The 11,455-nt window shown below is 61.4% G+C and overlaps 2 protein-coding genes across 2 annotated transcripts in view; one reads left to right on the top strand and one right to left on the bottom strand.

Annotated features, from left to right (window-relative positions):
• The window catches only part of ATP6V0D1 (ATPase H+ transporting V0 subunit d1), a 38,088-nt gene extending 34,422 nt beyond the window's left edge, over positions 1-3,666 (top strand). The window contains exons 5-8 of the mRNA XM_006741486.3: positions 2,416-2,493; positions 2,620-2,796; positions 2,905-2,982; positions 3,082-3,666. Of these exons, the coding sequence (XP_006741549.1) occupies positions 2,416-2,493; positions 2,620-2,796; positions 2,905-2,982; positions 3,082-3,243 (495 nt within the window). The 3' untranslated portion in view covers positions 3,244-3,666. The remainder of the gene's footprint in view (positions 1-2,415; positions 2,494-2,619; positions 2,797-2,904; positions 2,983-3,081) is intronic.
• A 486-nt stretch (positions 3,667-4,152) lies between these two features.
• HSD11B2 (hydroxysteroid 11-beta dehydrogenase 2) lies at positions 4,153-9,254 on the bottom strand. The gene is made up of 5 exons (XM_006741516.3): positions 8,834-9,254; positions 5,818-6,030; positions 5,538-5,723; positions 5,315-5,452; positions 4,153-5,121 (listed from the first exon to the last, which is right to left on the bottom strand). Exons 1-5 carry the CDS (start codon positions 9,096-9,098, stop codon positions 4,700-4,702), a joined length of 1,224 nt encoding a protein of 407 aa, XP_006741579.2. The 5' UTR covers positions 9,099-9,254; the 3' UTR covers positions 4,153-4,699.
• Positions 9,255-11,455: the final 2,201 nt, after the last annotated feature.

An 11,455-nucleotide genomic window follows, 5' to 3' on the forward strand; every position in this document is an offset into this window, starting at 1 on the left:
TCCAGGAATCTGGGCTAGAGTGCAAGGGAGGCTCTGGGGGTAGGTGAGGAGCCTGCTTGTAAGTTGCAGGGGTGTAGGCACGCGCAGAAGCAAGCACGGAACGTGGGCCAAGTGGCATGCGGTTTGCTGTGGAAGTGCAGGTTTCAGATGGACAGCAGGACACAGGTCTGGAAAAAGAGGCAGGCACAGGATCAAGTCACCCAGGGCCTGCAGTGCCAGGCCAGAGTTTGAACTGTGTCCTGTGGACGGGGTCAGCCAGTGAAGGTTTGCCACAGCAGGGCAGAGTGTCATCAGAAAGCTGCCTCTGGCTGCAATGTGGAGGACAGAGCGGAGAGGTGAGACTGAGCTAGGAAGATCGCCGACTTCTTTAATCGTCAGGACCGCCCTAGGAGCTAGGTGGGCATCAGTATCCACACTGGTAAGATGAGGAAACTGAGGGCTCAGAGAAGCAGGGTGGGTGGCCTGAAGCCGCTTGCTAGACTCTGGCAGGCCTGGATCACACCTGGCTCTGCCTGTTTGCACAGCACGTGCTCTCATCTGCCCCGCTAACAGGGAGGCAGGCCAGGCAGTGAGCCGGGGCTGTGCATGTGCATGCCATCTGAGTGCTCCCGCCCGCCCAACTGGCCTGCTGCCGGGATCCCTGCCCTGAGACTGGGTGAGGGGTGCGGCTGTCCCCCCAGCCTCACCCACACCCTCACCGGGCCTGACTGGTTCTAGCTGGAGTCACTGGCGAGGGCTGCTCGGGCACCAGCTCGTAAACACGGATCCAAGGCTGAGGGCACCGTGCCAGGACCGCCCGCTCGTCAGGCAATGTCCCAGCCCAGTGGCCACAGATGGGAGATTAGACGGACCCTCAATGCCTGGCGGGTGGGAACTGTGGGCAGCTGGTGCAGCAGCCGTGGGCTGGCAGGCTCCAGGGGACAGGGTAGGGGTGGGGAGGTAATCTTGGTACCTGGGCCTTTGGGGTCTTACCAGTTTCTTCAGCTGCCCTAGCTTCCTGAAGAGAGTCTGGGCCTATCCCACCGCCTCCCCCGACCCTGGGCTCAGCCTCTCCAGGGACTGGTATGGCTCGGGGAAGGCTGGTGGCTTCCCCACAGATTGGAGCTGCAGGCCCGACCAGGGCAAGCTAGAGATTTGGGCACAGCCAGCTTGGCTGGCCGTGGGGAGAAAAGTGGCTGGGGACAGTCATAGAGGAACTAAATCACCACCAAGCATAGTAGGATTGGCAGATTGGTTTCTGCCACTCAAGCCCTCTGATTCCTGGGGATCTGCTGTGCTGGGGTCCACTCTCTCCTTCCAGGTTTCTGGCTCCCTGACGTGTCCTAGACTTCTGTTTCCTGTGACCCCAGTGGTCACCACAGGCCTCCTCCTGAGCCCCGCTTGCCCCGGGCTGCTGGCCAGGCTCTGCCTGTGCTTGTGGACTCCTGAGTCTCATCTCACCTCCTTGGGGCAGCAGAGCCTGGGGCCCAAATCAACTGGTGGTGGGTGGAAACTTCTCCGAACCTTGGAGGGCAGACCTTGGTGCTGAAAGCTTTCCAGGCCTCCCAGCTCTCACCCTCAACCCTGAAGAAGAATCTCTAGCCTGTGGAGCCAGAGTCCCTGTGACCAGGCCACCAGAAAGGACCCAGGAGGATCTGAGTGAAGGGAGCTCCCTGGGGGGGCCGCAAGACCATCCCCTCTCTCTTGACAGGTGCCTGGTTGGTTTTATGAATGAGTGCTGGCAGGGAACTAGGGCCTGAGCTGACCTGTCCTTTCCTCATGCCCAGCAGATCCAATTTGTCCAGGCAGGAAGTGCTCATTCCCACCACAGCCCATGGGCCCAGCCATTGCACTGCAGGGCTGTGCAAGCAATAACCATCCCTCAGCAGGAGCGGGGCTGACAGTTTGCTTGCCGCCTCACGATGCCTGGGAGCTACCTGAGGGATGGAAGGAGTTCTGTGAGGTGGGGTGCCAAGAGGGGCCAGGGCACCCAGGCCAGGCTGTCTCCGTGAACTCTCAGGAGTCACCTTCCTTCCCCAAGCCCATCAACTTGTGGTTTGCTGAGGCTGAGGAGGGGAGGTTTGGGGGAAAGGCAGGCAGAACAGCTGGGGGCAGACCAAGCCCCCTCTGAGCCTGGCCTCCTGTGGGATGATGGTGTAGGGGCGTGTAGGGGGCAGCGCACCATGAAGCAGATGGTCGGCCAGAAATTGCTCTGTCACTCCTGGGTGCCGAGAGACAGCATGCCAGCTGATTAACAGTTGGAATTTGTGGCTGTTTCCGAGGCTCTGACATGGGGGCTCCCTGGCCAGTCCATGGACGTGATGTTTGGACTCACCATGCCAGGGACTGGGGAGGGAAAGAGGGAACTGTGAGGAGGAGGCCAGGCAAGTCCCCCGGTTCCCTGCCTGGGTTGAGTAAGCCCCCTGGTCTGCACAGGCCTACCTGGAGTCCTTCTACAAGTTCTGCACCCTACTGGGCGGGACCACGGCCGATGCCATGTGCCCCATCCTGGAGGTAAGTGCCTGCCCACCCTCCCACCTGCCGGTCCCTGGTAGCCCGGGCCTGGGGGAGGCCCTGACAGCTGACTGGCAACCGCCCCCTTCCCCTCCCTCTCGCCGTGCCTGTGCCTCGGCCCCACAGTTTGAAGCCGACCGACGAGCCTTCATCATCACCATCAACTCGTTCGACACAGAGCTGTCCAAGGAGGACCGGGCCAAGCTCTTTCCGCACTGCGGGCGGCTCTACCCGGAGGGCCTGGCCCAGCTGGCTCGGGCTGATGACTATGAGCAGGTGAAGAGTGTGGCCGACTACTACCCGGTGAGTGCCCGGCTGCAGCGTGATGGGCGGGCCTACTGGCATCTACATCCCCACCCCACGCCCCACAGCGCCCTCACGCTCATGCTGTCCATCCCTCCCCTGGGCCAGGAGTACAAGCTGCTCTTCGAGGGCGCAGGCAGCAACCCTGGAGACAAGACCCTGGAGGACCGATTCTTCGAGCATGAGGTGAGGGGTTGCTCCCCTGCCCATCGTAGGGAGGGGTTGGTGGCCCGGGCCTGACTGCCGTCATGGCCACCTGCACACCACGCCTGCCTCTGTCTGTAGGTGAAACTGAACAAGTTGGCCTTCCTGAACCAGTTCCACTTTGGTATCTTCTATGCCTTTGTGAAGCTCAAGGAGCAAGAGTGTCGCAACATTGTGTGGATTGCCGAGTGCATTGCCCAGCGCCACCGCGCCAAGATCGACAATTACATCCCCATCTTCTAGTGCCCTGGCCCGAGGATGCCCACAAGCGTGTGTCTACGTGTGCTGTGACAAAGCCCATGGTTCACATGCCTGCCCTCGGGGGTAGCACATTGTCTTAGTGACTTTCGGTTTCCCTGACCCTCTCTGAGATGGCTCTTGGGCCTGAAAAGGGGCTGGGCACCCGCTCTCCCTACCAAGGATGGACCAATTCCCCCTCTCCCCCAACCCCCTGCCCCAAGGAGGACCCCTCAGCCCTCTGTTTCTAGCCACTGACATGTCTGAGAAGCATGTGGTCACTTCCCTGAGAACCCCTGGGGCAGCGTGAGCCTCCTCTTCCCTCTGTGGTTGGCCCAGGGGAAGGATAGAGTATGTGTCCTTGAGGCATAGCTCTGCAACCCTGTCCCTCAGCTCTGCCCTCTGAGACAATAAACTGCCCTAAGCCTAGCTGTCTGCTGTCTCCTTTGGGCCCCAGTACCTCTTTCAGACCCCCAACTTCCCTTGGGTGCCACCCTTGTCGAGCCCACCCCCACCCCAAGCTTTCGACCTCCCTCGCTGGCCCTCTCCGTGTGCAGCCAGGTGCTGCAAGGTGGGGGAAGTCACTGGAGGCCCAGATAGGCCTGTGGAGTTGGGTCCTGGCCCTGGAGGGTCCCAGGCCCCCGTTTGCCTCATTGAGCCCCACTACGCCCTAGGCCAGGGGCACTATGCCCTAGGCCAGGGGCACTACCCCCATTTCACTATGAGGAAGCCCAAATCTGTGGATAAATGATCTACCCTCGGTCAGTGAAGGGGGATAGGTGTGAACCACAGAGCCTGTGCCCAGAGCCTTGGCCCATGCTAACACCAGGGGTTCCCCAGGCAGTTCCCAATCTGTCACCCAGCCACAGCCTGTCATCCACGCAGTCACCCCTCTCCCAACACAGCATCTTTCCATTCTAGGAGAAATAAAAATTTGTATTTAAAAGGTGGCAGTTGGGCAAGTGGGGTATGCAGCCTCCCTGGGGCTAGGGGGGCTTGGGGTGGGTGGTCAGGGCCCTAATTCTTGAGCTAGTCAAGACACAGGATTCACCCTTTGAATTGCAGCACTGAGGCACTGGTGCCATGAAAAAATCCTGAGGGGGGGTGGTCCCCACCCCACCCAGTCACTCCTTAGTTTGCAGAGGCACTGTCTGCGGGATCCTGTCAAAGTCTACAGCCAAGTCTTGCACAAAACTCCCCATCCAGCTGGGTTCTCCCAGCTACATGGTGGAACCTTGCACCCAGGAGGGTCTGTGTGGGCTCACGAAGCAGTAGAGAGGCCGGGAGGTTGACTGGGAAGCCTCAGCTTCACCAGGCCTGGCCTGGGGCACTGACCGAGTGGGTAGGGCTGGGGTCCTTTAGGGCAGGCTCTAGGGCAGACTTGGGGGTCACAATAACCAAGGAAGGGCCAAGGGCTCCTGGGACCTCCTCTGCCGGAGCAGCTAGGCCGTCTGGGCACTGCTCATTGGGCTGCCATCGGGGGAGGGCCTGGGTTTGGGTCCGGGTCCCGGTCCGGGGTTGCATCCTGGGCTGGGGCTGAGCCAGGCCGGCCAGGCCGCAGCGCTCTCGGCAGAAGGTGGCTGATGAAGAAGGTCTGCAGGAAGCGGCGCCGCAGACCCTCAGGCAGGTAGTAGTGGATGAAGTACATGAGCCCCAGGCCGCGGCCCGGATAATAGCGGCGGCAAGGCCGGGCGGCCAGCAGAGCGTCGGTGATGGCGTCTACGACCGGGCTGAGGTCCGGCAGCGCCAGGCGCAGTGAGTGCAGGAACTGCCCATGTAAGTGCTCGATGTAGTCCTCGCCGTAGGCCTGCAGCAGCTCTCGGGGCAGGCTGGCCAGCAGCAGCTGTTTGCGCTGCTCCCACTGGCCCACATTCCGCACTGACTCTGGGGCGGGGAGGGAGGAGAAGGAGCAGCAAGGTCAGCGTGAGGTCAGTTACGGAAGCCAAAGCCAGACTCAGGCCCGTCTATCCCCCAAACCAATCCCGGCCTCCAGCCAGAGCCATGCCCATTTCTCAGACCTGATCCCACCCCAGAGAAGACCACACGCATATACCCCCATCCCAAACCCGACCCCTACCTGTCTTAAAGCAGCCAGGCTGGATGACGCTGACCTTGACCCCCCAGGGCAGAAGTTCACAGCTGAATGTGTCCATGAGCAGCGCCATGGCCGCTTTGGAGGTCCCATAGGCTGCCAAGCATGGGTATGGCATGTCTCCTGGGGAGGGATTGGGAGCGAAGCAGCTCAGCCTGCGCCAGAGGCTCCGGCATCCCTCCCCGCTCCAGTGGGGAAGGGCCCTCACCTGCTGGGCTGCCCACAGTCACGATGCGACCCCTAGAACGGCGCAGCAGTGGCAAGAGACCCTTGGTCAGCTCAAGGGCACCAAAGAAATTCACCTCCATGCAGCTGCGGAATGTGGCCACTGGAGACAGCTCCACATCGGCCACCACATTGTTGTGGCCTGCGTTGTTGACCAGGCCCCACAAGCCTGAGGGCACAGAGAAGGGGGTGAAAGAAAGGAGGAAGCGCTGGGTCAGGCCAGCAGCAAACCTCTAATCCCTGGGGGAGCTACGGCCACTGACCTGTGCTGGTGGTGTGGGCCTTTGTGAACTCCAGTGCTCGGCTGATGTCTGCTGACTTGGTGAGGTCCATTTGCAGCAGCCTTAGGCGAGGGGAACAGCAGGCACGCAGCTCTAGGGCGCCGGGGCCATCCAACTCCAACACGGTGGCCAGCACCGTGAAGCCCATGGCGTCTAGCTTCTTGGCCGTCTCCTTGCCAAAACCAGAGTCACAGCCTGGCCAGGGCAGGGCAGCCAGTGAACTCCCACTGTGGCCCAATCCGGCCTGAGACAACTCTAGGATCACCAGGGTCCGGACAGGATCCAGGCCCCCGGATATCCAATCTTCCAGCAATCAGCAGCCCTCCCTCCTTTCCCGGGTTGGCCTCTGCAGGCTTCTCCCCTCTGGCTGAGCACCTGGGCACCAGCTCTCTCACAGCTGCCAACTCCTTGACTCCCCATAGCTACCCCAAACATGGCTTACGATTCCCACTTTACAGATGAGGACATTGAGACCTAGGAATGCGAAGTTGCTTCCCAAAGTCACTTAGCCAACAAAGAGGAAGGCCAGGACTCTCCTGGAGGTCAGCATGAGACCCTGTCTCAGCCCCGGTGTCCTGCCTCCTTTGCTCTCAGGCCTCAGCTGGCGTGCGTGGAAGCACAGCCTCCCTCCCTTTCTAGCTGCCCTTGCCTAGGCTTCTTCCTCGTACCTGGCCTAGGAAGCAGCCCCCTCTCTGGTCCTGTCCCATCTTGCCCCCTTGAATCCATTCTCTACCTAAGCAATCAGAGAGATCTTTCCAATAATGACAGTATCACTCTGCGGCTGAAAACCTTTCCAAGCCCGCCCCCTCTCTCCCCCCCAGCCCCCGGGATGAAGCCCAAGCTCTCAGCTCCCATCATCACAACCTGAGCCCCACCTCCTTCCCCTGCCAACACCCCTACTATTGTTCCAGGCTCTAGGCAAGCTGGAGGCCCATCCCCACCTCACCCTTGACCCCCAGCTCTTGGAATTCCAATCAGTGGCAACAGTGGGGCATTCTCTGAGCCTCAGACCCACTTGCCCCTGGGACAGGCAAAAGCCTGGATGGGGAAGAGAACAGACCTGCATTTGAATCCCTTCCCACTCCCAACAAGTGTGACCTGAGGTCAGTTACCACTTTGGAGACTTAATTTCCTGTCTTCAGTATGTAGAGAGAGGAACCACCAGGCAGAGCCAGAGTGGGGATCTGATAAGCAACGCTCCCTTCCTGATTGTTCCCATTCTGATCCTGGCTCCGTGGGCAGCCAGCAAGTGGAGGGAGAGGCCTGTGAGCGCCGAGGCTCTCTGAGACCTGCCTCCCTCGTGGTCCTGCTGAGCAGAAGCTTCACAGTAGCCCTGCTTCTCCAATTCTGGACGCTCTGGGGCGGGAAGCCCTCCCCACCTCAGCCCCGCCCCCTCTGCTGCGGCGGAGAACAAAGCTGGGCAGGGGGCTGTGAGCTGGGCGTTGTGTGGGTGGCCGGGGGATTGCAGACAGCCCTGGGCTGCTGGGTCCTTCCAGAGCACGAGGCGGCTGGGGGAGGCGAGTGAGCACATGTGTGTCCACTCACCTAAGCTCCCTCCCAGAGCAGGCAGGCCCTTCACAGTGAAATGGAGGCCTTCCAGAGCCTCTGCTCTGTGGTCCCCACAGTCACCCATGCCTTGCATACCCTGTTGTTCACCTGTACACACCTCCAACCTGCCTGCATATTCACACGGGGTTTCACTCCCATGAGACCCCCCTGCCACCATCAGTGCACAAATGTGCACCCTCTTGCTGAAGCCCAAAAGCCCTCATGCCATCCTTATTCCCACCCCACCTCAGCAGTCTGGCTTCTTGCTTGGCATTCAAGGCCTCTTCTGAGGAAACAACCTCATATCCCACCACATCACAGCAGCCAGGCTGGTTACTGATTACTGGTTACTGGTTACTGTTCCCTACCCAGACCATGCTCATTCCTGTCTCAAACCTTTGTCCCATATCCACACTTTGATCCAAAACACCTTCCGCACTCCACCTATCTTCACTCATCCTCCCAGGCCCAGCTCAAGGATGGCCTCTGGGAAGTTCTCCCAGGTCCATCTGATCAGGCAGGACCCCCTACTGGACAGAGCCTCTGAGAAGCCAGTCTAGAGGCAGCCCCCAGCCCAGGGCCCAATGTAAGGGCAGAGCTCTGAGAACCAAAGCCATGGGAGTTGGGGGAGAACTAGACTGCCCTTCCCCCAGTACCCCCTGGCCTTTCTCCCTCTCCCCACTTCCGGCTGGGCTTCAGTCCCCCTCCCCACCCCCACCCCCACCTCCGGTCCTTCTGGTGACAGATTTATTCCCTGCTCCAGACAAAGGGAACTCCGCCAGGCGGGCAGAGGCACCTGAGTACAGCTCTCCAAGATCTCCTTCCTGGGCACTGAAGACTAGGAGGAATGTGGGGTGGGGTGCTGGTTGCAGACTCTGGATGGCTACCTCAGCAGTTTGAGGGTGGGTGGTGGGTTCTGAGAGGCAGCTGAATGCCCAGATGCTCCTCATGGTGACCTCAACCTTTTCTGGAGTCCAACGATCCCAGCCAACTGGGGGGTGGGCGCCCCAACTCCCCATCTAAGCGCCTTCCTCTGACCCCAGGGAAGAGGAGATGGGGCGTCCCACGTGGGGATGTTTGGCAGAGTTCAAGGGGTGACCATCCTCTAAGTCCCTCAGAGCATGCCCCCGGCCAAAGACTGCTCTCTTGGGGAGGGGCGTAGCATAAACCCCAAACTCCAGGAGGTTCCGTCTTTCTCATGCAGCAGTTGTCCCCGCGCACCTGCCCACTCCCGGCCTCATTTTCCCTCCAACACTCTCCACAGCGGCAGGTAGTCAACCCAGACTTAGGGAGGTGCCTTGCGCTTCCTACTTGGTTCACTCCCGGCACCCAAGGGAAGGCGACACTCCCACTCCTGCGCTGGGGTCCCGCCTTGCCTTGGTGTGCTCATGGGGAGCCCTCGGAGTGGTCCCGCCCTCGAGCCTGGAGTCCCCGCGCTCCGCGCACTCACCGGTGATGAGCACCGCGCGAGTGGCCACGGGCAGGCGCGGCGGGCGCGCCAGGCGGGACAACGCGATCCAGCCGGCGGCGGCCAGCACGGCGAGTGCGGCCGGCGGGGGCAGCAGGCGCTGGCACAGCCAGTCGAGCGCAGCCAGCAGCGCCAGCGCCGCCAGCAGCGGGCGGCCCAGACGCAGGTCTGCGCGCAGCAACTGCAGCAGCGCGCGGGCCGCCACGAGCAGCCAGGCGCCGCCCGACGGCCAAGACCAGCGCTCCATGGCGGCCGGGCCGGGCCGGGCCGGGCCGGGGCGGGGCGGGAGCCGGGCTGGGGAGCAGGGAGAGGGACTTGGGGTCCGGGGCGAGGGATGCGGGGTGCAGCAGAACACCGGCCAAGGGCGGGAGGGACACTCGCTTTCTCTGTTCGCCCTCGGGCCGGGCTTATAAAGAGCCCCGGGGGCGGGGGAGGGGGCGGAGCGGAGGGGAAGGGGGCGGGGCTTTCCGCCACTTCTCACCCGCTCCCTCCTCCGGGCAGGTGCCCCCCCCCTTCGCCCCGCCCCCGCGGCCAGATCTGCTTTCTAAGAGGCCGGAACAAAGTCCCAAACTTGCTGCTAGAGGAGGAGCCGCCTCGCCGCGGACCGTGCCGGGAACAGGGCCGGTCGGTGTAGCCCTCGTGCCTGGCATCTGCTCACCCCTTCGCCCTCCCCCACCACCACGCGCCCAGGGCCGCTGAGCCGCCGCCCCCAGGTGAGCACACCCCGCTCACACTTGCTCAGAACACCTGAGGACACGCACAACCTCCGTCAGCTTGCCACACTGACAGCACCGGCGCGGCCTTCCGGCCTGCGGGAACAGCGCGGGGAAGCAGCCCGCCCTCCGCCGGCCGGCCGCCTCAGCCGCGGCGGGCACACGCGCCGCACTCCCACGCTGTGCGCGGCCGCAGGTCCCTCGCACACACACACGCCCTGGCGCGCGCTCACACCTAGGCAGCCCGCGGCCACAAAACCGGCTTGTGGCGGGGGTGGGGGGAGCAAGATGAATGCCCAGGCTCTTGGGAGTCTCTCGCCCCGCCTTCCACCTTCTCTCCAGGGCCCAGTCCTGGGGATGCACCAACCCCACCTCCTTCTGCCTAGGTGTGTGGGAGTGCAGGTGTGTGCGTGTGCGTGTGTGGCGGGGGCGGGGGCTCACAGAAAGTGTCTAGGCTTTCCATTACCTCCAGCCCACCCTCCGACCGATACTCCTAGAGTCAGGCCAATGGGGACACCTGGAGGGTCAGTGAGGGCAGCCTCTAGGACAAGGTGATCCGTGTCTGACTCCCATGATTCCGCAGGGTATAAAGTAAGTGCTGTGCGTGTGGGTGCATTTCCCTGCCTGTATATATGAAGATCTGTGTTTGTGTGTGGCCCAGCGGCCCCCCCATCCTGCCCACCCCCATGTCTGGCACCCTGTGTTTGGCATCCATGCTAGGGCTCTGCCAGGCACTAGGAGTTGGTGCCAGCACCTGGCTGCCAGGCCCTATTCTGAGGGCAGTAGGTGCAGTCCATGGCAGAAGGAATCCCTGCCTCCCGTGGGCCTCTGGAGGTCATGGACCCCTCCCAGCCCTGTGCTCAATCTCTATCTTAGGTGCTCAGGCTCTGTGCCAGGGCTTGGAGGCAAAGCCTCCTCCAAAGCCTTCTCTGCCACCCAGGCATGGCTCCCCGGTGGGCCACAGGAGTCTCAGGGAGGGGGCTGGGAGCCATTTAGGAAGGGAGGCTCTGGGTGGAGGGCCCATCTCCTGTCCAGAGCCACTGCTGTGCCTTCATGTACTCCTCCACTTGTAAGCACGGATGGCAGGCTAGCCCTGGCCCTGGGAGTCAGGACTTGCCTGGCGAGGACATGTGTGCCTACCTTGAGTACATGACCTTGTGTACCTGTTTGTGCCAGGATTTGCAAACACTTGTGTCCATGTCCTGTGCCATGACCCTGCATGTGCATGTGAGTACATTTGTGTGTGTTGTCTGTGCTTCTGGTGACTCTCCCTCCATCTGGGTCATCCTTTGGAAACTCAGGGAAACATTCCTCTTCTAAAACCTGCTGACTTCTGTTGCCCTGAATCTATGGCCCAGGCTCACAGGTAGACACAGCAACCTTGGCCTGGCTTCCTGACCTGAGCTGTAGACCCTGGATTTGTGGGAGCTCCTACCCCCGCTCTGTCACCCTACTGAAAGTCTGACTATGGTTTCTCCTGCCTCAGCCTATTAAGGGCTTCCTTGGAGCTGGAGAGGGGGTTTAGGGGAGGAAGTGGGGTGGGGGTCCCAGGCAGTTTTCAAGGTCAAGGCCACACAGGTAGTACTAGCACTTGCCTGAACTGGAATCGAAACTAGGGGAAGTGGCAATGGGACAAGAAGGTGAGAACAGAGACTGAGAAGCAGAATCCTACACTGTCCTGAGAAGGAACCATGAAGGATCCTGACTTATTGGGAAGCCCATGGTGGGGAGAAAGACTTGCTGAGAGGGGGTATAGGGAATTGCCTTTGGCTGCAGAGTATAGGATGGCTAGGATGGGGAGGGGGTGTTTCCAGCTCATCTTCTGGGACGCTCTGCCACCTTGGACAGAACCATTTGTCTTGTGCGATTTGGGTCTTGTGGGACTGGATGA

The sequence above is a fragment of the Leptonychotes weddellii genome, chromosome 16, assembly GCF_054177405.1.
Source record: "Leptonychotes weddellii isolate Sample4059 chromosome 16, ASM5417740v2, whole genome shotgun sequence".
Classification (NCBI taxonomy): domain Eukaryota; kingdom Metazoa; phylum Chordata; class Mammalia; order Carnivora; family Phocidae; genus Leptonychotes; species Leptonychotes weddellii.